The following is a 25,982-nucleotide window of genomic DNA, read 5'->3' as shown; positions in this document are numbered from 1 at the left end:
TATTGCCGATTATAGGTCGACGTTTGTTTCGAAAAATGACCTTCCGAAGTTTCAGGGTCGACTTATATTCGGAGTCGACCTATAAGCGGATTGCATAGTGAAACTTTTATTTCCAACAGTTTGAGGGACTGTAGGCCCCTCGCCTAAACGACGGCCAGAAGGCCCTGGCTTCTGGTAGCGTCTTCGGCCAGTTGGACGACCTTTATCTGAATCTCCGGATCGGAGCCGAGTAGGAGAGCCTCCCATTGGTCAAGCGCCTATCTTTTTTCCTCCAAGGGGGGCAAGAGGGCATTTCCAAAGAATATGGTTGAGATCCGCTTTGTTGTGACATAGCTTGCGCTCATTTGAATATTGTCCCGGATAATAAGGACTACACACAACTGGGTTCAAGAAAGCAAGAGCCTGGAGACGGCGCCAAGAGGTGGCCTGACTCATTGTCAATGATTTATCAGCCGGGGGTACTTCGCTCTATTGAGCCTGTAATGTTTTGTGATCTCTCTGTAACTCACAACACGATCCCCGTCTGTGAAGCCCTCAGTATGCCCACTGGCTATATGCAGAGTCGTAAATTCGACCTATATGCAGGGTCAAAAGTAGTTTTGGCCAAGCTGCGTGTGATATCACGTGCGTTCAAGCCTAATTCCGTAATAGTTGTCGGACATACTAATAAAGGGGGCTGCTCAAAAAACAGGAATTTATCCAAAGAGATGCCCGCAATTTTTGTTTTCGTAAGACAGAAACACTTTGTAGGCGAACCGTTGGCATTCCACATAAAAAGTGGCAATGCTGTGCCCCAGATCCAATCCCAATCCTGTCCCAAACCACATGACCAGTCACATGCTCTCAGAAGAGTCTTCGCGTGTTTTTTCGTCCCTTGGCGCCATTTCAGCGTTTCACTTCGTTGGCGCCGGACATCTTATTGCGGATCGTCGACCGTCAGCGGTGAGCTTGATTTGTGTGCCCGTCAGACCCCAACATGCCCCCGCAAGCTCGGCAACAATACAGAGTGGCTTTCAAGCAGAATCGGAAAACAATGTCGCAGCAGGGTGGAAGTTTGACGTGTCTGAAAAGTGCATGAGGGACCGGAGGAACCAGACTCCAGTCTGGTTCGACATGCCTAGTAGCAGAACAGTGTCCGCGAAAGGGGAGCGCCAGGTTCACCTGCTGACCACGGGAAACCCTTTACGGTAATGTTGTGCTGTACGGCCGATGGGCACAAGTTGCCGCCTTTTCTCCTGTTCAAGAGAAAAACGATCCCAGTGAAAGAAATGTTTCCACCCAAGCTTATCTTGCGGGTGAATGAAAAGGTTTTTTTTGTAACGATGAACCTGTCCTCGAGTTGTTTCGTCTAGTATGGTGCAGGCGTTCTGCTGCAATGTTGAAGCCCCGCAGCGTACTCATCCTGGACTCTTTCCAAGGTCACATCACCGACCGAGTGAAGAAAGCAGTAGCGGACGCTGGATGTGACTTGGTCATTATTCTGGGCGGATTGACATCTATCCTTCAGCCGCTAGACATGGCGCTGAACAAGCCATTCAGAGACCACATTGGCGCATTCTACAATGAATGGCTTCAGCAGGAAAACCCTATGACACCAACTGGGTGGCTGAAGCGTGCTTCTCTAAGCCAAGTGGTGCAGTGGGTAAGTGACGCTTGGTATGGACTGCCAACCAACATGGTCTCTGGGGCATTTTCCATGTGCGGCATCTCATTACTGCTTCTGACAGCCAGCAGCAGCAGTGGCTCAGGTCACGACGACTGCGTCCTTGTCGCGAGCGACGACAAATCGTAAAAGGAGTTTCGTGTATGAACAAAAATTTTTGAATGACTGTGTTCTGAAGAACTTATTGGCAAGCTATGGCCGCATTGCGATTTAATGCCTACCTATATTCGGGGTCAAACCTTCTTTTGCTAAGAAGCTTTCACGAGTTGGGGGGTCGATTTATAATCAGAGTCGACTTATAATTGGCAATATACAGTATTATTGTACACTGTTACTGGTTCAATTGCAGCTAAATAGGCACAGGTGAATATTCGATAATTTCGAATATTCGGTCGAATAATAAAGTATTCGATATTCGATTCAAACTGAATGTTTGGTATTTGAAATCTCTAAGCATTCATTCTGAGCGGATAACATTTCTGTAACTCTTGCTTTGCACTCCAGGATTGCAACGCAGCACGCGCGTAACCAAAGCCCTGACTCTGCAACGCGTGCCTGCACTCCCGCGCATATGCCGGAACTGGTCTGTGCATGCTTCCGGCAACAGATGCGAGCAGGCGGAAGCGTGGCGCCCTAAACTGTACTTGCCAGGTGTCCGCGGCCGCGCTACCCACAGTGCGCACTCGCCGTAACCGCGCTCGGTGGCATGCATCAGTTGAGAGATTTAGCATAGCACGATCCCCTTCCACGTGCCGCTAGTGTGCACGTTGAAATGGGGGACGACGAGGCTACGCAACTTGACAACTTTGCCAAGACACTCACAGACGAGGCTCCCAAAAGCATAAAAGAACTTACTAAGCTTACTTCTAAATTTATGGAGGCCATGACTGAAATCAAGGTCGCAGTAAACAAGTTGAACTCATCTAGCGATGCTGTACAGACTGAAATAGCAGTGAAGGAATCAATGGGTTTCATGAACACTGGCTTTGAGGACTTCAGACCGGAAGTTAAAACGATGAGGCTTGAACTCACAGAAGTAAAGAAGAACAATATAGAAAGTCAGCAAGTAAACAAGAAGCTGACCAACGAAGTGAAGGAGGTAAGGACACAATTGGTTGAACTGAAGCAATACAGCAGAAGGAATAACATTGAATTGAAAGGAATCCCTGAAACTGATAATGAGAACCTCGGTAGTATGATGACACAGCTATCTTCCTACCTACAGGTTGAGCTTTCTCCTGAGGAAATTGACGTGATACACCATGTTCCAACCAAGTCGAAGGGACCTTCCAATGTAATTGTGAAGTTTAAGTCAAGGTCCCCACGTGACAGAATCTTGCAAGCTGCAAAAAAGAACAGGCTAAATACTTCCGTGCTTGGCTTCCCAGAGAACAATCCCATTTTTGTCAACGAACATTTGTGTCCGGAAAAAAAGGTTTTGCTCGGCAAAGCTATTGGAGTAAAGCGTGACAGAGGCTGGAAGTTCGCATAGGTGTCTGAAGGCAAAATCTTGATGAGAAAACGGAAAGCTCGAAAGTAATGCACATAACTTGTGAAGATGACCTGGAAAAAAATTATCTAATTACCAATTCTCTTGTGTTTTTGTACCTGTTTGCTCTTACAATGTCTTTGGCCATAGAAGATGATGACCTGTTAAGCAGAGACAAAAATACGTCAATATTTTACTCTAATATCTGCAGTGTAAGGAACCTTCTAGTGGCTTCTTTGACGAGATATTCCCAATCTTTTGATATTGTAGCGCTTACAGAAACCTGGCTGCAAAAAGATGAGAACGTTATGCTTCCCGGCTATGCTATGTTATCTCATCCGAGAGAATCAAAAAACCGTGGTGGCGGTGGTCTCTCTCTCTCTCTCTCTCTCTCTCTCTCTCTCTCTCTCTCTCTCTCTCTCTCTCTCTCTCTCTCTCTCTCTCTCTCTCTCTCTCTCTCTCTCTCTCTCACACACACACACACGCACACGCACACGCACACGCACACACACACACACACACACACACACACACACACACACAAAGATAATGTTTACTATCTAAACCAATTTAAGAGCCTGCGCAACAAATCCGTGTCGATGATGAGGGCACGAAAAAAAGGGTATTACACGCGTCTCGTTGAACAGGCTTCTGGCAATTCGCATAAGGTCTGGAAAATGATAAATGAAGTCGCTGGCAAAGCCAGTTTGCACCGTGTTCTCCCGGAGAGAATAGATGGCAGTACTACAGAAAGATTTAACTCCTTTTTCACCAATATTGGCCCGTCCTAAGCTGCTCAACTCCATGAATCACAACATAAAAATGCTGCATCCAATCCAGTTCTCAATACTTTTGGAATCATTGAAATCGAAACCGATGAAATTACATCCATTATTCTCAGCTTACCAGGCAATAAATCTGCCGGACTGGACGGAATTTACCCTCGCATACTTAAGGAAAACACTGATATCTTGGTGCCCATCTTATGCAAACTTTTTAATCATTCATTAAAATTTGCAAAGTACCCTTCTGCACTAAAGATTGCCAAAGTTGTCCCGGTATACAAAGATGGAGACCGATCCAATCTGTCAAGCTACAGACCCATTTCTGTCCTAAGTAATATGTATTAATAATATTTACGAAAAGATTCTATCCAACAATATTTGCAAATTCTTAGAAAAGTATAACTTACTCTGTCAACAGCAACAGTCTTTCACTACTACCACCGTCGCAGAAAGAGTTTGAGCAGACTGCAGGTGACGCAACTGCTCTTCTCTATGTGAAATTCGCGAATCAAAGCGCAACAACGCAAGCACGAGAGGAGGCTAGCACGAGGAACATAGCGACGGGTGCCGCTTTCCGACGCCTGGCGTGGGCCGGCATTGGGCATGCAGTGCGTACGCTTATCAGGCAGAGGCGTGCGCACAGGGGGAGCTGCGCATTCCCCCAAAGTCATCCAATGGAGGCGAGAAGTTTCCACCATGCATTTACTCTTGGACCTGTCTGAAGTGCAGGGTTATGGCCATGCGGGTTCTCAGACGATAAAACTCAAAACTACTGCTCAGTAATATTTTGTATATGGTGCAGTACCATCACATTCAAATAAGCGTTTAACAACCATACGTCATCTTTGCGCTGCGTTTTGACCCTAGGGGCTTGGGTGTGATGGAGAAGAGAGGGGGGGGCAGGGAGCGTTGTGAAACTTGGCTACTCCTAAACTCCTAATGGGGAACCTTGTAGACTCGCTAGCAGTGTTCATGGATTCGTCGCTTAAAAGCGATAGCTGTGCGACAACGACCAGCACTCAGGGGTCTCAAAATAGGTCTCACCCCCCCCCCCCCCCCCCCCCCCCCCCAGTTACCCAAATGTGCTGGCTGCGCATGTAGGCCCACTCCCCAATTTTTGATGGCCCCTCTTGCATGATGTCGACACGCTTCAATGAGAGTGATAAAGTTCAATGCATTCTTTTTTTTTTTTCTGGTAGTGGCCTTATGTGTTCGAAAAATACATGATTTTTAAAATGCCTATTGTTCCATTCAACTTATTTTGTGTGCTAGAAGTATTCAAAACATTCGCTTAGAAATTATTCGAAGAAAATTACTATTTGATTCGAATTTGCTTAGAACCAAAAACCACTATTCGCACATGCCTACAGCTAAAGCTTCCCATTAGGGGTGTGTAAATATTTGAAATTTCGAATACGAATTTCGATTTGAACCTATTCAGCTCATATTCAATTCAGGAAATTGGTATTTAAGAATTTTCAAATATTCGTAAATTCCCAAACGTACGCCAACATTTGCATACTGCGCCAACTTGCATAAATCTGATCATTGTAAAACGACAATATCTGGGCTAATATCTGAAGATTGAGTTTGAAGTGTCAAGAAAGCAGTACAAAGGCGTCCTTTTCGCTTTCTTCTCTGTTTTTATCATGTTGCAACATGACAGCATGAAGTTTTTTTGTTTGATGCTTCCATAATTTGCTTCAAACGTAACGCTCACGCCCTTGGCACTCGTCCTGTCTCTTCACAACTCTTCAGGTGAAAGCTCAGTTATCTCGTTTTGGTTATGATATGCAGGAAAGACTACCTGCAGAATTTTGCACGAGGCTCCTGAAGAGGGTGCGAGTTAAGGTGTCACCGGCAGGGCAAACGATAGTGCAAAACTCCTGCCTATTGCATGATGCACTGTAACCCACACAACTCTGACGTGCACACAACAGCAGGCGTGACCACGACACGCGGGCCCCTGCAACTAGGCCAAAAAATCTGGCTGCACAGTTTTGTTTTCAGAGCGTCACGGCCAGCCCGCACAGACAGCGGCTATGGGCCATGCATTCGCTTTTGGATGCCGACTGGTGCGTCGCTGGTATTTTTTTTTTCTTTTTAGGAGCAGTGTTCCTGTTCCCCTCGCTTAAATACGCCCTGTTCTTCCAACACGCTGAAACTACATGCTTGTCAAAGGCTTTTCGTTGTTTGTGTGATGGAGCCTCCTTACAAGGAACCAGCCCTTTTTTTTTGCACTTTCAGGAAGTTATTGTTTATTTTTTAAGTGCAAGGGGGGGAGGGGCAGGAATTGTTCAACTTTTATTTCATACTAAACAGATATTCGATAATCAATTCAATATTTAAAGGCACTTTTTGTTCATATTCATATAAGAAAATTTCAATATTCATACACCCCTACTTCCAATGAAACAAGTATTCCACCCTACATTAGCCCTCAAGCGCACATTTCACACCGCATTGGTCATCTCCTGCAAGCTGCCCGTCCACCAACTCATATCACAATGTTAGCTGCATCATTCTTTCCTCGCTCATCCAAAGACTGGAACGGCCTTCCACACGACGCCACTACAACCACCTGTCCATCCTCATTTTCGAATTGTATCATATTTAACAAATAACATCTTTGTACATAAAGTTTGATGCTATCTGCACCCACCCCTTTTGTAATACCCCCGAAGCGGGGGTCTTTAAGGTAATAAAATGATGTGATGTGACGTGACGATGGCAACATGCACAATTAAAAAGGCAGGTCACACCAAACATGCATGCGCATGCGCAAACACACACCAGACAACATCCAAGAGAACAGAGGTAAGATCAAAGGAAGCAGGCAATGGGGTCTTAGCTAGCCACTAAATTCACAGGACAGCCAAGCTGCTCCTGGTCACTTAAGGGTACCTTGGATTTGTAGACGTCGTGCGTGTGCTTGAGACCATCATGCTCGTCCGTCAGGCTTCCGAGTTCACACTCCAGCTGGCTGATGCGGTTGGCACTCTGCACCACATGAAAGTGGGAGCACACAGTCAGACACCCGGCTGAACCACTATCACACAGCCAAGTGGGGGCCCACAGCGATATTGGGGATGCCATGGATGAGAGCGCTGCACTTGCACAGTGCCTCAGCAACCGCCTGTACTTTCAAGTTATGGGCAGAGCACGGCCTGAGCATGTCACCTGTTTTTGAGGGCAGTATGTCACAAACAAGTTACACACCAGAGATGCTTCATGTCATTTTTTAGGCTCTCACTCTGTCCACATGGTACAGTTGAACCTGGATGTAACGAACCTTCATACAGCAAATTCCTTGATATTACGAAGTTACTCAATTCCACAATGCTGGCCCCATTGAAGCGTGTGTATTTGAGACTTTCGCGTATGGAACGTATTGCGGCGACTGACCTTTATATAATAAACTCTCTACGCCAACTATCTGTTAGTTTGTTCTGAGTTACGAAATTTGGCAGGAAATTTTCATGACGATAAAGCACAAACTAACACGAAAGGAACGTTTACGATCGCGACGAGTGACCACAGTTGACACAACGCACCATGCTCCAGCACTGTTGGCACATCGCCACTGCTTTCGCTTTTGGAACATCATACCACGTGGTACAACAGTTCATGCTCAAAAGCAGCAAAAAATAACAGGGCATAGAAAAAAAGAATTATTACGAGCTGTGCACTCCCACCACTGCCGCATGGTTGCTGGCGTGATTCCAGTGCCGATAACTCTCGCACATCGGTAGCGGGGATGGAGGAGAGCGCTGGAGACGCAAGGTGAAGAGTCCATTTCCAGGGGCAACGGCGGTGGGGGCAGACCAAAAGGGGGAATGTGAGGGAAGAAGGATGCGCCTCCGTGGCCGGTCTGCGGCGGCAGCGCGACTGTGCATGCTCTCTAGATGAGCTGTAGTACCGTACCCTCGCCTTCCCTACTTGTAGCGGCATTGTGCAAGCCACGCCAAAGGTGGTGGTGGCCGCTGCCGCAGTCGTGCTATCAGCGAGATCGCAAAACGTGTCTCTGCATTTATGACTTTGAGTAACGGGTTTTTCCGCAAACATTTTCAAAGTAGTTTCATCTACATTTATTTCTTATTTTGCTTTCCCATCTGCACTGTCCTTTCGAGTCATCTTGCGAAAACTGTATTTAAAGAAAACCTGGATGCAACGAAAAATCCCGGACTTTTTACAATTTCGTCATATCCAAGTTTAACTGTAGTCCCAAACACACTAGTTCTCTCCCCAATCCAGCACACTCAAGAAGCATTCCTTATGCTTCTTTACCAGTGCAGCAAGGCCCTTAATTATTGAAAGTGCACTAAAGGTCTAACGATAACATGGCAAGGGCTGAGGGGGAAGGCGGTCTGCAGCCCACATTGTAAAACAAACACAATCCAATAAAAAAACACCCCATGAAAACATATTAAAAAACAAACTAACAAACAGAGTAAGATGCTTTTGAAGAAAAAAAATTAGCAACTCCATTTCCTTGGTTCAGGGGTAAAAAGTTTGGGAAAGGAGGACTGCAACATTGGCCTAGCAGCACAGTGTCTGTCCCACAGGCAGGAAGCACTGGGTTTGAATTTCTGAACCACCAAGCAGTGCGGGATTTAGTTACAAACCCGTGCCGAAGTGTTGAGTGGCACTTCGCCCACATATCGCGGGTTCGGGCCAGACCAAGCTGAGGGCACTGCCAGCCTCCGAAGGTAGGAAGGCTCAGTTATTATAGAGCACAAGTGTTTATTGCACAGGAAGCTGCATTACACAACACTGCACTGATCCCCAGACCTCAGTATACAACCCATAGCCCAGCTGCAGCACCCGAAAATGGGCACACGGAGCCGCGCGCGCAAAGCAAAGACTACATACGCGCATGACGGCACAGCCCAGGGCGATCGCATGCCGCACAGCCAACCAGAGGGTTAGATCGCGCGCGACACAACACGAGGGAGGATGGGGAATGTGGGGAGCACATCTTGACGATGCAGGTCGCATGTCGATGGTCCATCGCGCGTCGTCACCGGCAATGGCCGGCGATGACGGAGAACCAGCCCAATCAGGCCCTCCCGGATGCAGAGCGCGTGAGCACTGCACAGGCGGGCGACAGGACTCCAGAGGCTCGGGCCTGGACTCAAGCGTACATACTAGGTGCGCAAGGTTATACCACCCGCGCTCTTGTCCCCCGGCAAACGCCGGGGCACCCGGGAGGCGAAACCTATGCACCTTTCTGCTGCCCGAGTCGGTGGTGGTCTCCCTGTTCATTTCCCGCTCGGGCCTCTCGCCGAAACAACGCCCCACAGCTGTCACTGGGAGTGACCCAATGGGGACGCCAGGTCGAAGCGGGAAGAACGGAAGGGAGGGTGGCTTACAGCGGTTCTTCAACAGAGCTTTCCTTGGAAAGGAGGACAAGCAGCGCGGGCGCCTGCATTTCACTCGCAGACACCCCACGCGGGGTTTCTAATGAGCAAACGGCAGCAGCGGGCGCACACTTCAATCGCTCAAGAAGCCCAATCCCCACAGCAGCCACGTGTTTTCCTTATCTGTAAAAGCATCCCAACTGTGGACTCACAGGCCCAACTGTAATTCCCCAGTCTTTGAGATCCAATGGTTTGGTCTGAGAGACGGCGATCCCTTCACAGACAAGTTGAGCACAAGGATAGTGGTATACATGCAGTGATAAAAAAACTTGGCAACTTCCTGACGGTAGTGAAATTTGAACACAGGCACTTGTATAAGAAGTAGATGCTTTACTGCGAGGCCACTGCTGAGGGTTTAAAAGGTGTTATACGTGGCCCACAGGACTGATTTGAGTTGACTGACAGAGGAACAATATCACTGACCGACTGACACAACAGTCTGGCTGCAGAGACTGGGTGGCACCTTTCACAGGCACTTGTCTGTGAACCATGGCTTCACACCAGGGGACACTTGTACACATTACAAAAGTTATGCGCTCCATACGGTACCGAGACTCAAACCCCCATACAAAAGAGATGCTCTACCACTAGACCTCTACTACAGCACTCAATGCAGTACGCGCTAAAAGTTTAACAGTAAAAAGCCATCTGTACAATTTCCAAGCAAAAAAATTACTATCATTGCTTAGTCTGACAGATGAATAACAAAATTAAGTATATCAAGAAGTCAGGCAGTCATAACTAAGCTCACAAATGATAATTTTCTGTATTATGACAAAGCCATACAATGCTTATAATTTCTAACAAACTTCCCTACCATGTTCACTGACACCGACACAAATTACGGCTTCCAAAAGCTACCTTACCAGATACCAGCTGCACAGAAATGATTCACATAGTTTACTGACCTAGACTGCTACTTGAACTAAATGCCCCATTGTCCATTGGTTATTGCTCGGCAGTGTGTGATTATTCGAACTTTCAAATACAAATCAAATATGTTTGTTATTCAGTTTATACTCTATTAAAAGAAATTGATATTGGAGAATTTTCAATTATTATACAGGAAAATTTCCGAATATTCTGTAGTGAGTGAATACTGAAAAGGCTTTTATAAAGCCAACCGTGGCAGAAGCTCTAGACAAATTATTTGAAGATCGAGTTTAAAGTGCCACACCCATGGCACTCGTCCTGTCCCCTTCACAACTTTTCTAATGCAAGCCCTGTCACACTGTTTTGGTCAACTATGACGTGCTTTTAGAAAACCCACCTGCGGAATTTTGCATGGGATTCCCGAAGGGCATGTGAGTCAAGCGGTCACTGGCAGGGCAAGCGATTCTGCAAAAATTCCACTTGTTGCTAGATACATTGCAACCCACACACTTCTGATGTGCGTGATAGGAAGGTCCCACTCACTAGGCCTAAAATATAGCCTGGCTGCAAAGTTCCGGTTCCTGCCAGCCTGCAGCAATGGCAGCTATCGGCCGCGCATTCGCCAGTTATTCGAACCCAGCTGCGTACCACTTTCAGAGATCGACTAGCGTGTGGCTGGTCTTTTTTTTGCTTTTTAGTAGCAGCCTCGAAGTTCTGACATCAGTGTGCATTCCCCTTGCTTACATACATGCTGCTTATCCAGCATGCCGAAACTGTGCTACAGTCTGGTACTACTTTATCCTGCAGTGAAGCTCCACCGATATTAAGGACCGCCATACAGAATTCCTCCACGACAAAAAAGTAGTCAGTTGTTGAAATTTTGCTTGTTCCGTAAACAAGAAGCTAATCCCCCCAAAAATTATAGCCTGTAGAACTTTTATACCTGGCTAGTTTAATGAAGTCAAAGATTAAAAAGCTTATTTCGTTTGCTGTTATGACTGACTAGAAGAGCAACACAGGATGCCGCAGACCATGGCCCAATGTTACCAAGTGCTGTTTTTTTCAATTAAACTACTTACTGGGCTAGTCGGTGACACATACTTGAATAAAAAGTAGCGCAAAAGAGGCGAGCACGAAAGGAAGACACCACAAACACGAACGCTCATGTTTGTGGTGTCTTCCTTCCGTGCTTGTCTCTATTGTGTTACTTTTTATTCAAATATGCTGTTTTTTAAGTTGTATCCTATCATAGTCACAGGTTTTTCACTGTTTGTGCGATGGAGCCCCGTCACAAGAATTCATGTCATTTTCGAATTTTCGGCAGTTTTTTTTTCCGGTGGGTAGGGGACATTAAGTAACTCGAACTTTTGATAATTCGGGCATTTCTTGCGGTCCCCTGAAGTCAGAATTAATGAGGTTTTACCATCGATCATGTTACTTTTTGTTGCCAATCATGTGTTATTCACAGATTTCATTTTGTTACTCAGTTTGCTTGACCAAATTACTGGTTGCATACTTTTATACAGTTAAGCCAAGCGGTATAAGCTTCTGTGCGCACCACGATTCTTTAGTATGGTGCTGAATCAACAGAGTTTCTTTTTATTTCAATTGAAAAGCCCATATACTATTTTGAAAAAAAAAAAAGGACATCAGCATTTATTTATCTTTTTCTGAATTTTTTTTTCATTCTGAACAGATATATGACATTCGATTCTTATTTGAAAATTTCATACTTGCACATGCCTAGTTATTGCACACAAATACCATGAACTATGTGGATGGCTCTTGAACGTGCTCTGCATACCAAGCTGTTTCTGGCCAAAATTTTTGTAGTATAGTTTTCATACTGTACCCTCCATGATGACAGCAGCCGAGCAGTGTGCTCGGCTGCTGCGCCCAAAGGCTTAAAAAAGCCATGACTTGGTCGCTCTTCATATTGCAGTTTTCTGCTTCAGTAACTAATGCAAGAGCTTATGATTCAATTTCCGAAATTTGGCTGCCCTGGACGCACTGTATTTTCCAAAAAATACGATCAAAATTGAGACCGGGAGCTCCTCCCACCGGCAGCGACCGCCACATTGAAAGCTCTCGTGACGTCACTGAAGCATGCACAGAGCAACGTCGTCTGCTCTCGTTGCTGCAATATGCGCAGCGAAGTCTCATTCCCCCCTGTACTTTCGCGGGCGATCGAAGCAGCAATCATCCCCCATATATGAATGACTGGTACCGCAAAAGCGATAATAATCCAGTTTTTCTTCGGTATAGGTAGGGTCCGGTCACACTATAGGCCGATGCGACGGCGATCGACGGTCGGTGGGCTGATCGGTACGCAAATGCCGTCGCTGACGCACTGATCTGTCACGCTAGACCGACAACAGCGCCAGCATGATCAACGATCGCGTATCCTAGCAATGTTAAAGGGTCAGCTTAGTGGGAACCAGAAGAGAGTGGTAGGGGACTAGTTGGTATGACATTCAATAAACTTCAGAATTTTAGAACTTATGGGACCTCATGCTAGCCACGGCGACATATACGACCGATGTGCGTGCACCAGCGAAGACGTGCTTTCATTCAGTGAGTGCGCATAGAACCTATTGGCGAGGCAAGCGACACGGACAGAAAACGCCGCACGACGGTGCCGCTCGCCGCCGCCGCCTGGGCTTGTGCGGCCGAGCGAAAGCTTCACGCCCGGAGAGGCGGAAAAACTGCGCTTGTGTACCTTATCCGTATCGAAAAAAGCGAAACAATCGGCTACATATCATATCTTCCCACTCTGTTACTAATCAGTGAGAAACTTTTGCCATATTCTTGATTTTCGGTTGACGGTGGACCGCCGGCCCCTTTCGTGACGAGGCCTAGCGAGTCCGTAGGATTCGTGTGTGCGATTTTGGCGATTACGGAGAGCGAATTTGCAAGTTTTAGCGCCTGCAAATACCTGTCGAGTGTAGTTTTAGCTATAATGCCCTCAAAGCGACGACTGCCTACATCGCAGGACGCGAGTACAATAATTAAGGGGGAAGTGCCGATATGTGTGACCCTGTCTGCATAGCATATGCAGAAGGCAGCCGGCAGCAGTCGTCGGCGTCGACTGTGGACAACAAATCTGGTTGTTTTCATTCGTTCAAGTAATGTCCGAATATATTTTTAGCTAAACCGATCTAAAATTAAATTTGGTGACATAAGAGGAAGCAGATACAATTAGCAGAAAGCACCGGTATCCTACGCGAAGAGTTTCCCAAGCAGGCGATATAGCAACATCGGCACTTATTGCAGTGTTATCATGGTGTGTAAATGAGTAAAAGTGCAATTTGTGACCAAGACTACGTAATATTTAATGTAAGGATAACCCACCTGGCGTTTTATGCCACGCAAACGAGCAGTGCTGTTTGCGCACAGCCATGCAAACAACCTCAGTGCGGGGCTGCAGTTGTAATCGTCGCACTCCTGGGGCACAATGCGCACGCACAGCAAAATGCTGTATTATTATTTCGAAGCACTCATTTAGATGGCGGCGACTATTCATCGGTGCGGACAGTGAAAGCATTCGAGTCACGCAGTGTTTTGCAAGCGGCTTGGTTCCTGCAAAAAAGTTCTACAAGTCGAAGGAAATGTATGTTCGACTTAAAAACGCATAGATGCAGCGCAGAAGTCATCGCAATCAGCACTTTTCTCTGCTCCTTTCGTGCCTCAAGGTTACTGCAGTGCACCTTTAGATAATTTGAGTTTAATTATCGAGCGATGAATAGCGGACAAGAACTTGGTAGCTAGCTACAAAATGACGCAGCTTTCACGGCGCACATCGGCAAAGGCATGCACGGCACATGCCGCTTTTCACATACGGGAGCATTTGACTGCTCAAGAGAGACCACACTCATAACATACGAACAGCATGCTTCTAAGCGTAAATAATAAAGAAGGGGTCCATCGATTTCTGTTTCCTCAACATCGGAAAGTGGGCGCTACGAGCAAGTCTGCTTTCCCAAGGATCACTCAGCTCGCGTACTAAGTTGAAGGCTTCCCAAAAGGGAACACGGAAAATCCATTTTATTTTGCTAGGCTAAAAGAAAAAAACTTTTTGAGCCACTGCTGTCTACGGTGTGCATGCAAGCACCTCAACAGCTCGCAGCAGACGACGCGTGGCGTGTATGCGCTCGTGACGTCAGCGATCAGAGGTTGCCAGACCAGCAAGCAGTTCGCAAAAGAAACGAAAAAAAATTCGTATTAAAAATATTTACCGTACAGAATCAACTGAAAATTGGGGGAATTGTAATTTAACCTGTTGGGAATTAAAGGCGATAAGCAGGGTGTGCGTGAAAATAGGCTGTCATGGCCCCTTTAAGGACACGAGAACAAATCTTGGCTGTTTTTGATGGAGGCAAAATGCTAAGGATGCCCGTGTGCTGTCACTGTTCATTAAAAGGGCCTCAGATTCAGAGCCCTCCAATATGCCAAGTCTTTCTTTCTCTCTTCCTTCATTCATGCCCTTCTTCATACCTCCCCTCAACTGAGAAAGCTACTGCACCTTTCCTTTCCTTATAACCAACAACTCTCATACTGTCATTGCCATAAGCTGCTACTTTCAGATTTTTTACATATGCTTTCCCACAAATTATTAGAAGGTACTGTTTACTGCCATTTTCTTTTAGAGGGTAGTTCCAGTCAGGTGTAGCACTCTCCTGCCTTGCCTTTCATTCCATGGCTTTCTATTTGTATGCTATCTGAAAATCCCAGCTGCATGCTACACAGGGTAAAGGGTTCACAAGGACAGCCAAGCTGAAAGACTCTGTACAAGTTGACCCAGTCACCATCCTTCAGAGCGTACGCTAATTCTACAAGTGCCATCTGGAATGCCATATGGAATTCGCCATCCATATCTACATACAGATACCCAGATACAAATGTGCTTTTTGTCACCCTAAGCACCATCCGTATATACTGCATTTCCAATTGTTCTGCCAGCGGTACCGCATTTGCTCAAATGTAATGCGAGTCTTTTTCTAAGATTTTTCTCTCTAAAAGTCCACCCTTGCATTATAAATGAATACAATGATTTGAATGCCCTAAAGCAGTGTCGCGGTGCAGCCATTTTGAAGCAATCGCAACTCAGTTTCTGTTTCCGCAGTTTTGCAATGTTATGTTGGCAATGTGAATAGCATGGAAGCCAAATCCCAATCCATCCAAAGTGAAACCGTCGCTCCTTGAGTTCGTTGAGATTCCGTGCCTGTCGCATCATGCCGCCGTACTCTTGATATGTGGTGTCGTTCGTGATGACGTAATTACGACTGTTACTGCTTGCTACAGTCCACACGATGGCAACACAAGCTTAGTATGACACTTGTTTTCTTCCCCCTGCATCAATCCTGGTGTCAGATTTGTTTTGTGGACACCTGACCCCTGAGATGAAGCTGGAGGACAGAAAAGCCCACCTTGTTGTTATTTCCAAGGGGATAACTGGACGGCTGCGTAAGTAAATCATTTAGAAACAGGGTGCGGAAACTGTGCACCAATTGGATCCAGGAGGATCAGTCCCTGAGGCCCTTGGGAAGAATCAGGCGACCGTGTGCATCGCAGATTGCCTAATGGGTGTCTGCCACTTTGTACAGCCTGCCTCATGACACGGTTGTTAGGTAATTCAAGAAATGCTCCATATCGAATGACCTCGACGGCACTGAGGATGACATCGTCTGGGAGGTCGATAACGAGAAGGAGGACTCAGTTTCCGAGAACTCTGCCTCTAGAAACGAGGTACAGTGAATGCTCCCGAAAAGAGGCTGAGTGTTGGCCATGATGTCCATTAAAGGTAGATGCTTTTTTTTGCATTTGTTGGCCTCGTGTTACAATTAAGGTTTTATTTTTTTCACCCTGGGCAGCATGTGAAGTGGCCCCTCAAGTTATATTCGGGCAATACAGTATGTTTGTGAAAACTTTCACACAACAAGACAGCATTGCTGTACATGGCATGCCCCATGTATGGTGCACCGTATGAACAAATGTGATAAAATCAGAGGTCAACACACATTTAGAGTTGGTTTCTCGTGCAAAATTGCATCATGAATCCCGACCTTCGGTTCCAACAGCAGCTGTCAACATGGCTCCTAGCCAAGAAATTTTGTTTTTGGTCCCTTGTTGGCAGGTTCATCTCCACTACTCATATTAGACAGCAAATAAACTACTGGCAATCAAGCAATTTCTGCACAGTCTTCAATTTTCACCCAAGCGTTCTCGTGTCAACCACGAGCTGGGCTTCGACACAGGCACATTGCACGGCTCAAACTTCACTGTCACAACTAAAAAAAGATCCTGTGAGAAGCTTTTAAAGCAACCATTTTTGCGGCAAGTTCGTAAATATGCATATATTCAGAAATTTTCATTTTAGTTTCTTTTGGGATTCACACTTTACATGCTTTTCTAGGACAAATTTTGAAAGGAAAGTGATGGTCACATATTTCTTTTTTTCCGAAAGGATGCATCTTATATTAACCTCAGTCCCTTGCCATTTTTATGCCATTGTGATGCTTGATAATACAATAGGAACCAGCCAAGTGTGCAAGTGTGGTTCCGGGCAAAATTCATTAAGGTGAAAGTGAACGCCCTTAATGACTGGCTATGCTTTTGCCATGCATTACCTCAATATGTCAATGGTGTGATAATAAAAATTACTGTGGGCCATAAATTACGATGTGCTCCTTTAAAGGTCTAAATTTTTGCAGCAATATTGAGACAGATGCATTTCCTTTACAAAACTTGGAATCACCCACCTAGCATGACCAGTGACATAAAAGGACCATTTTGGACACAAAAACAGTGCAAAAGGAATGGCAGATAAGTGCAAGGCAATGACAGGACAAGTGCAGTGGTCCCACATCTGCTCGCATACGACAGGTGCGGGGTTCGATCCCCTGTGCCGCTGGGTGCCCACCGGTGATATAATGGGAGCAAGCTTTACCCTGGCCTAGTGCTCGGCTTTCCTGGGGTGAACTGCTTGAAAAATGGGTCTTTGACCCTGCCTTGTGTAAAGAAAAATACCTTGTGCCATGACTCTGATTAGCCAAAGCTGCCCTTGCACCAGTAAAATTCAAGATCATCATCATCTTTAGCCATTCAAATGGGTTTTACAGCACATAGCAGATCTAGAGTTTCGACGCACCAAGGATCCATCGAAGGGGGGCAGGCCAAAGATGCTTTTCCCAAGCTTTCATCCCAGAGACACTGAGCATCAGGCCAGGGGAAAGCTTGTACCCACTGTATCACTGGTGGGTACCCGGTGGCACCTGGGATCTAATACCACACCTCCCGCATGTGAGGTGGATGCTCAAGCCACTAGGCCACCCACAGCTGCAGTGTATGGCCAGTGCACCACCCTTCACCCAGGGTGACAGCAACCTGCTTCTGCAGCATTTCCTTCCCTTGAATGATGCATGACCCTGCTCCTGCCTGGTCCCCCAGAGCACAAAAAAATAAAAGTCAGGAGACTGACCTGCAGTGTGTCCTGCTTGAGCCTGTCCACCTCCGCTTCCAATGCTGCCTTGTCCTGCTCCAAGGCCCGGGCTCGAGCTTGCTCACCACCCTCGGACAGAGCCCGCTCGAGCTGAGACACTCGGTCCTGCGCCTGTTGCAGCTCCTGCGACCGCTGGCGCAGCCGCTCGTCAGCTGCCCGCAACTCCTGCTGGCTGCACAGCAGCTGCACGCGCAGGGAAGGCATTGCTGACAGCAAAGCTCAATTTCACATAAAAAAAGAGTGCTTCTAGCCTTCTGCCTGCATTTCATTGCACCTGCTTTCCACAATGCAGTGCTAACTAGGCCAACAACCAACATTCTGCACTGATAAACAAGTAATAAACAAGGACGGTAATTGTCACGACGCAGCTGGCGTACGCCGTGGTAAGGCGTGGGGAGTGCCGCCGAGGGGGGAGCAGGGGAACGCGCCGACAAAAGGCTCACAGGGCGGCGTCGCGCGCGAGTTTCGGGAGCCTTGGCCTACGCGAGGAGGAACGGTCTGTTTTTGGAAATCAGATGGTCAGAAACACGAGACGACGACAGGACGGCTCGGGTGGGCCAGCGCCGGAGGCGAGTGGGCATCCGGGCACCCTAGGCCAGAGCGGCTAACAGTGACGCATGTGTTGTAAATTGTTTCTCTCCCCTCGTTGTGGCATGTTTCTAGTTAGCCATGGCAGCTTGCAGCGAGGCATGTGTTCGATATTTTGTGCCTTTCTTTTGCGTTGCGAGGCGTGTGTTCGATATTTTGTGCTTTTCTTTTGCGTTGCAAGGTGTGTTTTATATTGCGTGCTTTTCTTTTGTGTTGTGATATGTTGCGTCCGAAAGGTGGCGGGAAAGTCACCTATTCGCTGAGGGTGTAGTTTTGGCAGGAGTACAAGGAAATGTGTGCGCGCTAAGGAGCGCGGGAGGTTGGTTGGTGGCAGCCGGACAGATTGGTCGTGTGCGGCCGGTGGTGGTCCCGGGGTCGCGGAGTTGGAGACGCGAGTTCCTTGAGCGGCAGCCGGGCGGGTTGGCCGTGTGGTGGCCGACGGTGGTCCGGAGTCGCGAGAGTTTGGAGTTGTCTTTTTTAGTTAAAGCGGAGAGGCCAAAATCTTTCAGCATATGTAAATCAGTTCTGTAAATATTGCAATAAATAACTATTTGAGGAAAGCCTTTCCAAGTGTCAATGTCAGAAGACCTGCACGCCTGTCTCAAACTCACCAGTCGCGAAGTACGTCCCCCGGGTCACTCACGAGACCCGCTTCTACCACTCCACATCAACATCTGGATGCAACAACAATCGACGAGAGGGAAAAATTCGTGACTAATTTAATGGGGATTTTAATGGAGAGTACAATGGAAAGCAACACACGGTTCCATGACATTCGGTGTCCAATTTACTCTCACATCACAGAATAACCGAAGCCTCAAACCTTTGCAATAGCTGCAGCCACAGCACCATCGCTCAGTGCAATGGTAGAGTGAACTAGAAGATAGAGTGTGTCAAACAAAAGCCGAAAAGTGTGGCAAAAGAAGGGTAATTTCCGCTAGGATCGCTGCGAACGTTATCCTTTCCTAGGTGCCTTTTAAAGGCGGCAGAACATGTGTGCTGTGTAGCGTAGTGGTTAGTGAACGCGTTTCACACGCGGTAGACCAGGGTTCGATTCTCGCTGAACGAACAATTTGTTTTCTCTTTTTTATTTTAAAGCACAGTTTGTTTTAGTGCAAACAAGCCGTGGTAGCTAAAAAAAAGCCAACAGAAACCAAATCTGAAGTTTTTGCAGCGCCGCCTTTCTGCTGCCAGGGACTTCACCTAGTCAAAATATAACGGCCGGAATCTCTGTGCCACGCCGCTACAATTTTGAATGCGCGTTTAGAGCACACCCAACGTTACTCTCTAAGCTCCTATCTGTGCTTTTAGCAGATGAGTAAGACAAACACGCCCTTCAAACAATGCTGGGAATTATTTCGTTCAGCTTGGCATCTGCCAGCTGCACAGAGTGCGGCACGCAGAAGTATGCTGTCACTTAATGACGGCCAGCTGTGGGGCGCGAGTTGATGCATGACTGAAAAAACTGCGGTGCAATGAAGACAACCAAAGGAAGAAAAAGACAACACATGCTCATACTACCAACTGTTTATTGGAAGAAAAGGGGCACACTTATAACCTTCATTCACCATGTGACACCGCTCTATCGCTCACAAGCCATAGAGTAACAAGTAATATGCAAATTACAAGATTAAAAACAAAACGCAGAAGGCTTATCTACAATGCGCTTAAAGCCCTAGCTTATGTAAAGATTGCACATAGCGCTAGGTTACAATAGAAAGATAAACCAAACAAAATCTAAGCAATAGCAGTGTCACTCAATCGTAGCAAAAGCAGTGTCATGCATTTGATGCAAAAGCAGTGAAAACCTTAAACGTAAAATAAAATCAAAATAAAATAATATAAAACATAACAAAAGCCACAACAGCCCCAACCAGTTCACTAACCACTACGCCACGCAGCGCGCGGGTTCCGCCACCTCTCAAAAAGCACCTAGGGAAGGATAACGTTCGCAGCGATCCTAGCGGAAATTATCCTTTTTTTTGCCTCAATTTTGATACACAGGTGGCATAGGCGTTTGACACACTATCTTCTAGTTCACTCTAGCAATGGCAAAACTTCTTTCCCATTTCACCACAGCCCTTTTGGAGCCTGTCCAGTGACAGTTTTGCACCCATGACTGGGGGTGGTCCGAGGCTACTTGAGCCAGGGAGTAAGCAGTGTAGAGAAGGTGCGACCTCCTTGCCCTCTCCAGACCGGCAATGCCAGCACCACACAGCCACAGATCGTGTGAACTAATGCTATAACAGCACTGTCTCTCAACTAGGCCATATAATAAAAACTCGTTCTCATGGGCCCATTCCGTTATATAAACCCTTTCTCTCTCAAAGCAACTTCAGCCTCCAGAGAGGTGAGTGGACCACAGCTGGTGCATTCACAAAAGCCACGAGAATGTCGCTAGGAACGCGACCACGAATGCAAGCAAACTGTGCCAACAAGACCTGGAGCTCCGCATGCACAGCGCTAGACGTAAAAGAGAAGGTGGGTCTGTTTCATGATTTCTGGCACATGCTGACTCTGGCGCCGCAAGGTCACTGATGTCGTTAAGTAGTAGCTGTTCGCTTAACTCTTCCCTTGCAACAGAAAAACAGGCAGCTTCAGGACGGTGCACATAAAAATTTTTCAACCATTAATTTAAAAATATTTCTTTTTACAGCACATCAGAGTGTGGCCAACAGAATTCTCTGTTCAATTATACAAGGCAAAAACAACGTGTTCCTTACAAAAGAAAAATATCTGATTGGCAAAATTTGAGAAACTCGCACAAAAGGTCACAAAAGTATATTACATATCCAGATGGAAAACAGGAGAATAAAAAATCTAGAATAAGTTTTGTGCATTACTGTGCCAAAAAAAAAAAAAAAGAGTATTCAAAGTTGCAAAACTCTGTTCAGTGGCGGTCTGAAGACCGCCACTGAACATGCCATCCCTCATGCAAAAACTGTTTATTCAGGGCACTTGAGAAATGAATAAATTTACAGAGAAATGCTAGAGCAAGCAGAACTAGAAAAGAAAACAACAGCACTGCAATAGGCCAGCTATGCCCCCCAGTAAATGTGTGCGCATGAATGAGCATTTGAAGCTGCACTTAAAAAGATAAAATTAATTTCCCAAACCCGGTCTGCCCTGAAGGCACAAACTGGAACAGCAGCACGCACCCCCATCCTGCATTACTGCTTTTTATGAATGCAACAGCTCTCTACTCATTATGTGTTGACAACAACAGATTTCTGAGCACCGCCTATCACATAGCATCCCCGGCTATCACTTCGGGTGCACACAGAAGTGGTTCTCGAAGCTAAAACACGCCAGCCACAGTGGCCCAGATGGTGAGCCGAGTGGGAGGTCACCAGTGCAGCTCTCACCAGGTGCTTGACCTTGGCCATCTCCTGGCTCTGGAAGCTCTCGATCTCCTCGCGGTTCTCGCACCGTCCGGCCAACAGCTCCACCCGCTGCTCGCTCTCTCGCAGCTGCTGCTCCAGCTCTTGCTTCTCCTGCACACGCAGCCATCCTTGCTCAGAGCCTCGTTCCTCTTTCACTACAAGTGTATCAGCCACCAAGAACAGCACTTGAGTATGAGAATGGCTTGCGTCACTACTATGTTCATCTTGCTGGGTGCCACACTGCCACAAAAAGAGACCATTTTATGTTCTCATCCAAATAGAAAACAATGCTCATGCAAAGGAAAGGCATCCTTGAGGTAGCTTCAGTTGAGTATGATCACACGAGGATAATACAATGACCAGACCACAGTCCATGTAGTGATTAACAGATACATCAAAAGAAGGGCAAAGCAGAGAAAAACGATCTTAATGAGTCCTGCAATACAATTTTTTTAAACCTGCCATATTTGCTTCTGGCTAACTCTAGGTCCCAAAGACAAGAATGCAGCAACAATGTTTGTTCACACTATTATTTGGGACTGAGTGCACCAGGACCTCTGAGCCTACACCTGAATTTCATACAGTTGTACCATATTTACTCATGTAATGGGTGCACTTGCATAATGAGTGCACCTATCATTGGGGCTGCCAAGATAAAACTTTTTGCTGATACATTGTAATCACAATGACCGCACTCTTCCAATTTTTCAAAATAACTTGGGAAAAAGTGTGCTTGATATGTGTATAAACGCAGAACTAGACGTACAATTACGACAACAGAGGAATCAATATCAGACTATTCCTTAATAGACGCAAACAAGAAGACTCCAGGGGAAAAAAAAGATAAAAATACTGCAGAAAGCAAGCACAAGGAAATGAAATACAGTGGGCCCCTATTATTTCAAGGTCACTTAATTTCAGTATCCTGTTTATTCAAATAGATACTTCGTCCTCATTTACATCAAGTGCTTTTTTTTGAAAAGGCACCCCTTATTTTGAATTCCACTTTAATAAACCAAATTTTCAGCCCCCTTCAAGTCAAAATTACAGACGGTGAATTGCATAAGCAGTGACAGTCCTAATGATGCAAGAAACTGAGTACCCATGCTAGCAAACAGACAAAAAGTAAATGAATTTCATACATAACGTTGACTTTACTGTTGGCTATTACACAAAATGACACACAGAAACATGTGCTGTAAAAATATCACTATGAAATCACTTTGTCCCTCAGAAAGTTGCATGACCTATAAGAACAGATTACAAATTACAGCCAGCTTCTGCTAATTTGACATCAGTTAAACTGCCTTTTAGCTGAATCTGACTGTGCTCAAAACACCTGACAACTCATGCTCTTTATAGGAAAAAAGGACCTGTTAATGTTAACTTCACATAATTCAAGCTGGAGAAAATACCCAATGGACAGATAACAAACTGATGGGTTTGACACACAAATGTTCTGGTCAAGTTGTTGGGCCCATGCCAACAGACCGTGTTCACATTCCAAGTGTGCCACCTACAGTGCCCATGAACAATGAGAACAAAAAATGTGCTCAGACTGTACAGCAGGAGATATACAAATGTGTAGAAGTGATAGCATTATAGGCCACATATTTCAGCCGGCTTAGCAAGTGGCCATTCTGCAATGAAAGGCGCTCCACAGTGCAGGTTTTACAGAGAAAGCTGTAATAGCTTTGTAGAAGCCATTTAGAAGGTAAAACAGCAGCCCTAAAACCCATTTCTTATTTGCAGCCTAAACCCTCCTTTGGTTCTGAGAAAAGGAAAGGTGCATAACTGCCCTGATTTGTAAGTGGACACCACTGCCACCTCACAGCATGGCTGAGATGTACACTGACCCAGTAATGCGCCTTTCCTTTCCTCAAAACCAACGGAGGGTTTAGACTGGGAATAAGACAACACTGGAAACTAGACTACTGCTGCACGTAAGCAGGCAATGTCAGTTGCAATGTCTAGGCTGGTGTCAGTTGCAATGTCTAGCAGGCTGCTTTACACCAGTCGAAGTTTTCGTCCAAACCGTCACCAAGACCTCGGGATGTGCTTTTGCGTGCGCACCACTTGTGCAGTTTCCACACTGTTGCGCACTAAGCATGAAACTCACTACAGTGAACTCGGCCTCTGATTAACCGATGGATTCTCTAGTTTCCACAGTGCTATATGAATATGGTGGCTTTTAGTGAGATTAGATAGCTGCAGGGATGACGACTATGTCCATAAGCCAATGGCAGCTCAAGTGGCTGCTGCACTTGAACTTACATAATGGCTCTTTGCAAGCAAAGATAATGCTGATAAAGCTTCGCACTGGATACAGTTATAGTGACATTAATTTCTGGGGTGCCCACTTCAAGGTGCAAGAACAGAACCGCACCACAAGAAATTTCCAGTAAACATCTATTTAATTTGCCATGAATCTCCACTATATCCTGGTATTCAAACATATGTCAAACAGATTTTTCAATCAGAACTTGACTGAATGAACACCAACCAAGAGTATAATGATGGTAAACAATCAGCACAATCAGCCGACACCAGTGAAAGCAATTAAAAAATTACTAAGCACTAAGGCTTGCAGAACGAGTTTTTCGGGATCTGGAAGACAAAAGTGAACTTGCCCTCTTGATGAGCCGCAGCTTGTGGCAGACCTCCTCATAGTCAGCACTAGTGGGCGCTGCCCTCTTGGGGGTGCCACCCTTTTGCTTGCCAAGTTCTGGGGGGCAAGGGAAAGAAGATGCAGGCACATGGCTTCAGGGGTTGCTCAAAGTCTACTGCACAAGGCAGGCAAGGCCATCAGACAACAGGACTCACCATTTTCTGTCAAGCTAGTGTTTGGCGGCAGTTTCTGAAAAATGAAGCAGCACCACCGACCATGAGAATGAAAAATTACAAAAACAGAACTAATTGTCGTAGTGAAATCATGCTCCTCAAATGTACAAGCGCCGTTCTGGCTAGCCTGCATGTGCCTCACGCCAGCAAGGCTTTATCACAGAATGCAGCCCTGAACTGCTCAGCTGAAGGAGATAGCACGCAGTCAGCTCAGCAATCAAAACTGCTGCCCTTTCACATGCTAGAACTACACCAGGAGTCATGACGGACACCACAGAGAGATATCAGTTTCCACCACCTCAGTGAAATCTTGCGGTTCCCTGTGTGCTGATTCTGACCTGATGTATGCATACAGCTGCATCCCCTTCTCTTCCCATCGCCATGCGCTCGTTTATCTCTTTCTGTACCGTGCCCATTGAGCATGGGCCATAGATATTGCACGCTATTTTAATGCTACCATTGAACTTTCTGGCTTGTTACGCTGTCAGTTACACACCAGCCCAAATAGCCAACTTCCAGTTTCAAAGCAATTTGTAACCCTGCTACAAAGCGGTGAATTTCGGTCCGGGACTGAAGAGCAGGGTGCATAACTTTTCTTAGTCAGCATGAAAAACTCCCCGATCTCTGGACAATCCTGCAAACCACCTTGGTTTCGTCGTTTTTTTTTACCCTCGCGATAATTATTTTCAATGCTAGTAGCAGCAGTAAACGTCAGGATGATGTTAGATAGTTTGGTTTTAGTTTTGATGATAAATACCTCAAAAACTAGCACAAACATCAACTGCTGTCCACTCAGGAGCATCGTTTTCCACCTGCTACCGGTTTCCCAAATTTTTGTGCCTACCAAGAAATAATAGAGATATATATAGTATTATTGCTGCTGTCTATAATCTGTCTACATTATGTGGCCAAGGTTTGCCACTGCCACCTCCGCAGATACAGCTATTCTACCCCCAAATAAGGAACCTGGCCCACCTCATAGCACTGTGCACGGTATCCTAGCGGTGAAGCAGACAGGTCATGAGATGAAATTATGTTATTGTGCTCTTTTTCTGTACAGCGGCAATAAGACTACAGTCCACATGAATAAGTATGTCTGGATGGTCATCCTGAGCAAACAACCTTGAGTTGAATTCGATGACCCATAAAAAAGGCTGCAAGTGCAGAGGCACGTTGTACCACGGCCGGTCTCGAGGGGGGTGCGCGCGCGTGCTCTTTCATACGGCCTTTGCATTCGCCGCGGAAGCAATGCGAGTTTTTCTCCGAGAGTTACGCCGCCCGCCATCGCTAGAGGCGTGACGACCCTACCACTGGCTCCACGCCTGCATCTGCGGCGGCGGGTGGTTTTTGCCTGGTTTCGCGCTGTAGCCCGCTGGTTCATGGTGAGCACAGCACCAAAATCAAAGAAAACAAAATGCAGATGCTTAAGCTGCGTATCTTCA

At 46.2% G+C, this 25,982-nt stretch overlaps 1 protein-coding gene across 2 annotated transcripts in view; it reads right to left on the bottom strand.

The window, feature by feature from the left end:
- Positions 1 to 25,982, bottom strand: part of LOC144115921 (golgin subfamily A member 1-like) — a 143,573-nt gene that overhangs the window by 98,654 nt on the left and 18,937 nt on the right. For both annotated transcript variants that reach the window (XM_077650550.1, XM_077650551.1), the window contains exons 4-8: positions 24,523 to 24,556; positions 24,330 to 24,424; positions 21,682 to 21,810; positions 17,708 to 17,911; positions 6,842 to 6,937 (exon numbers count right to left, since the gene is read on the bottom strand). In XM_077650550.1, the coding sequence (XP_077506676.1) occupies positions 6,842 to 6,937; positions 17,708 to 17,911; positions 21,682 to 21,810; positions 24,330 to 24,424; positions 24,523 to 24,556 (558 nt within the window). The remainder of the gene's footprint in view (positions 1 to 6,841; positions 6,938 to 17,707; positions 17,912 to 21,681; positions 21,811 to 24,329; positions 24,425 to 24,522; positions 24,557 to 25,982) is intronic.

Source organism: Amblyomma americanum, chromosome 1 (genome assembly GCF_052857255.1).
Source record: "Amblyomma americanum isolate KBUSLIRL-KWMA chromosome 1, ASM5285725v1, whole genome shotgun sequence".
Taxonomy (NCBI): domain Eukaryota; kingdom Metazoa; phylum Arthropoda; class Arachnida; order Ixodida; family Ixodidae; genus Amblyomma; species Amblyomma americanum.
This window is presented reverse-complemented; position numbering and strand designations above follow the sequence as displayed.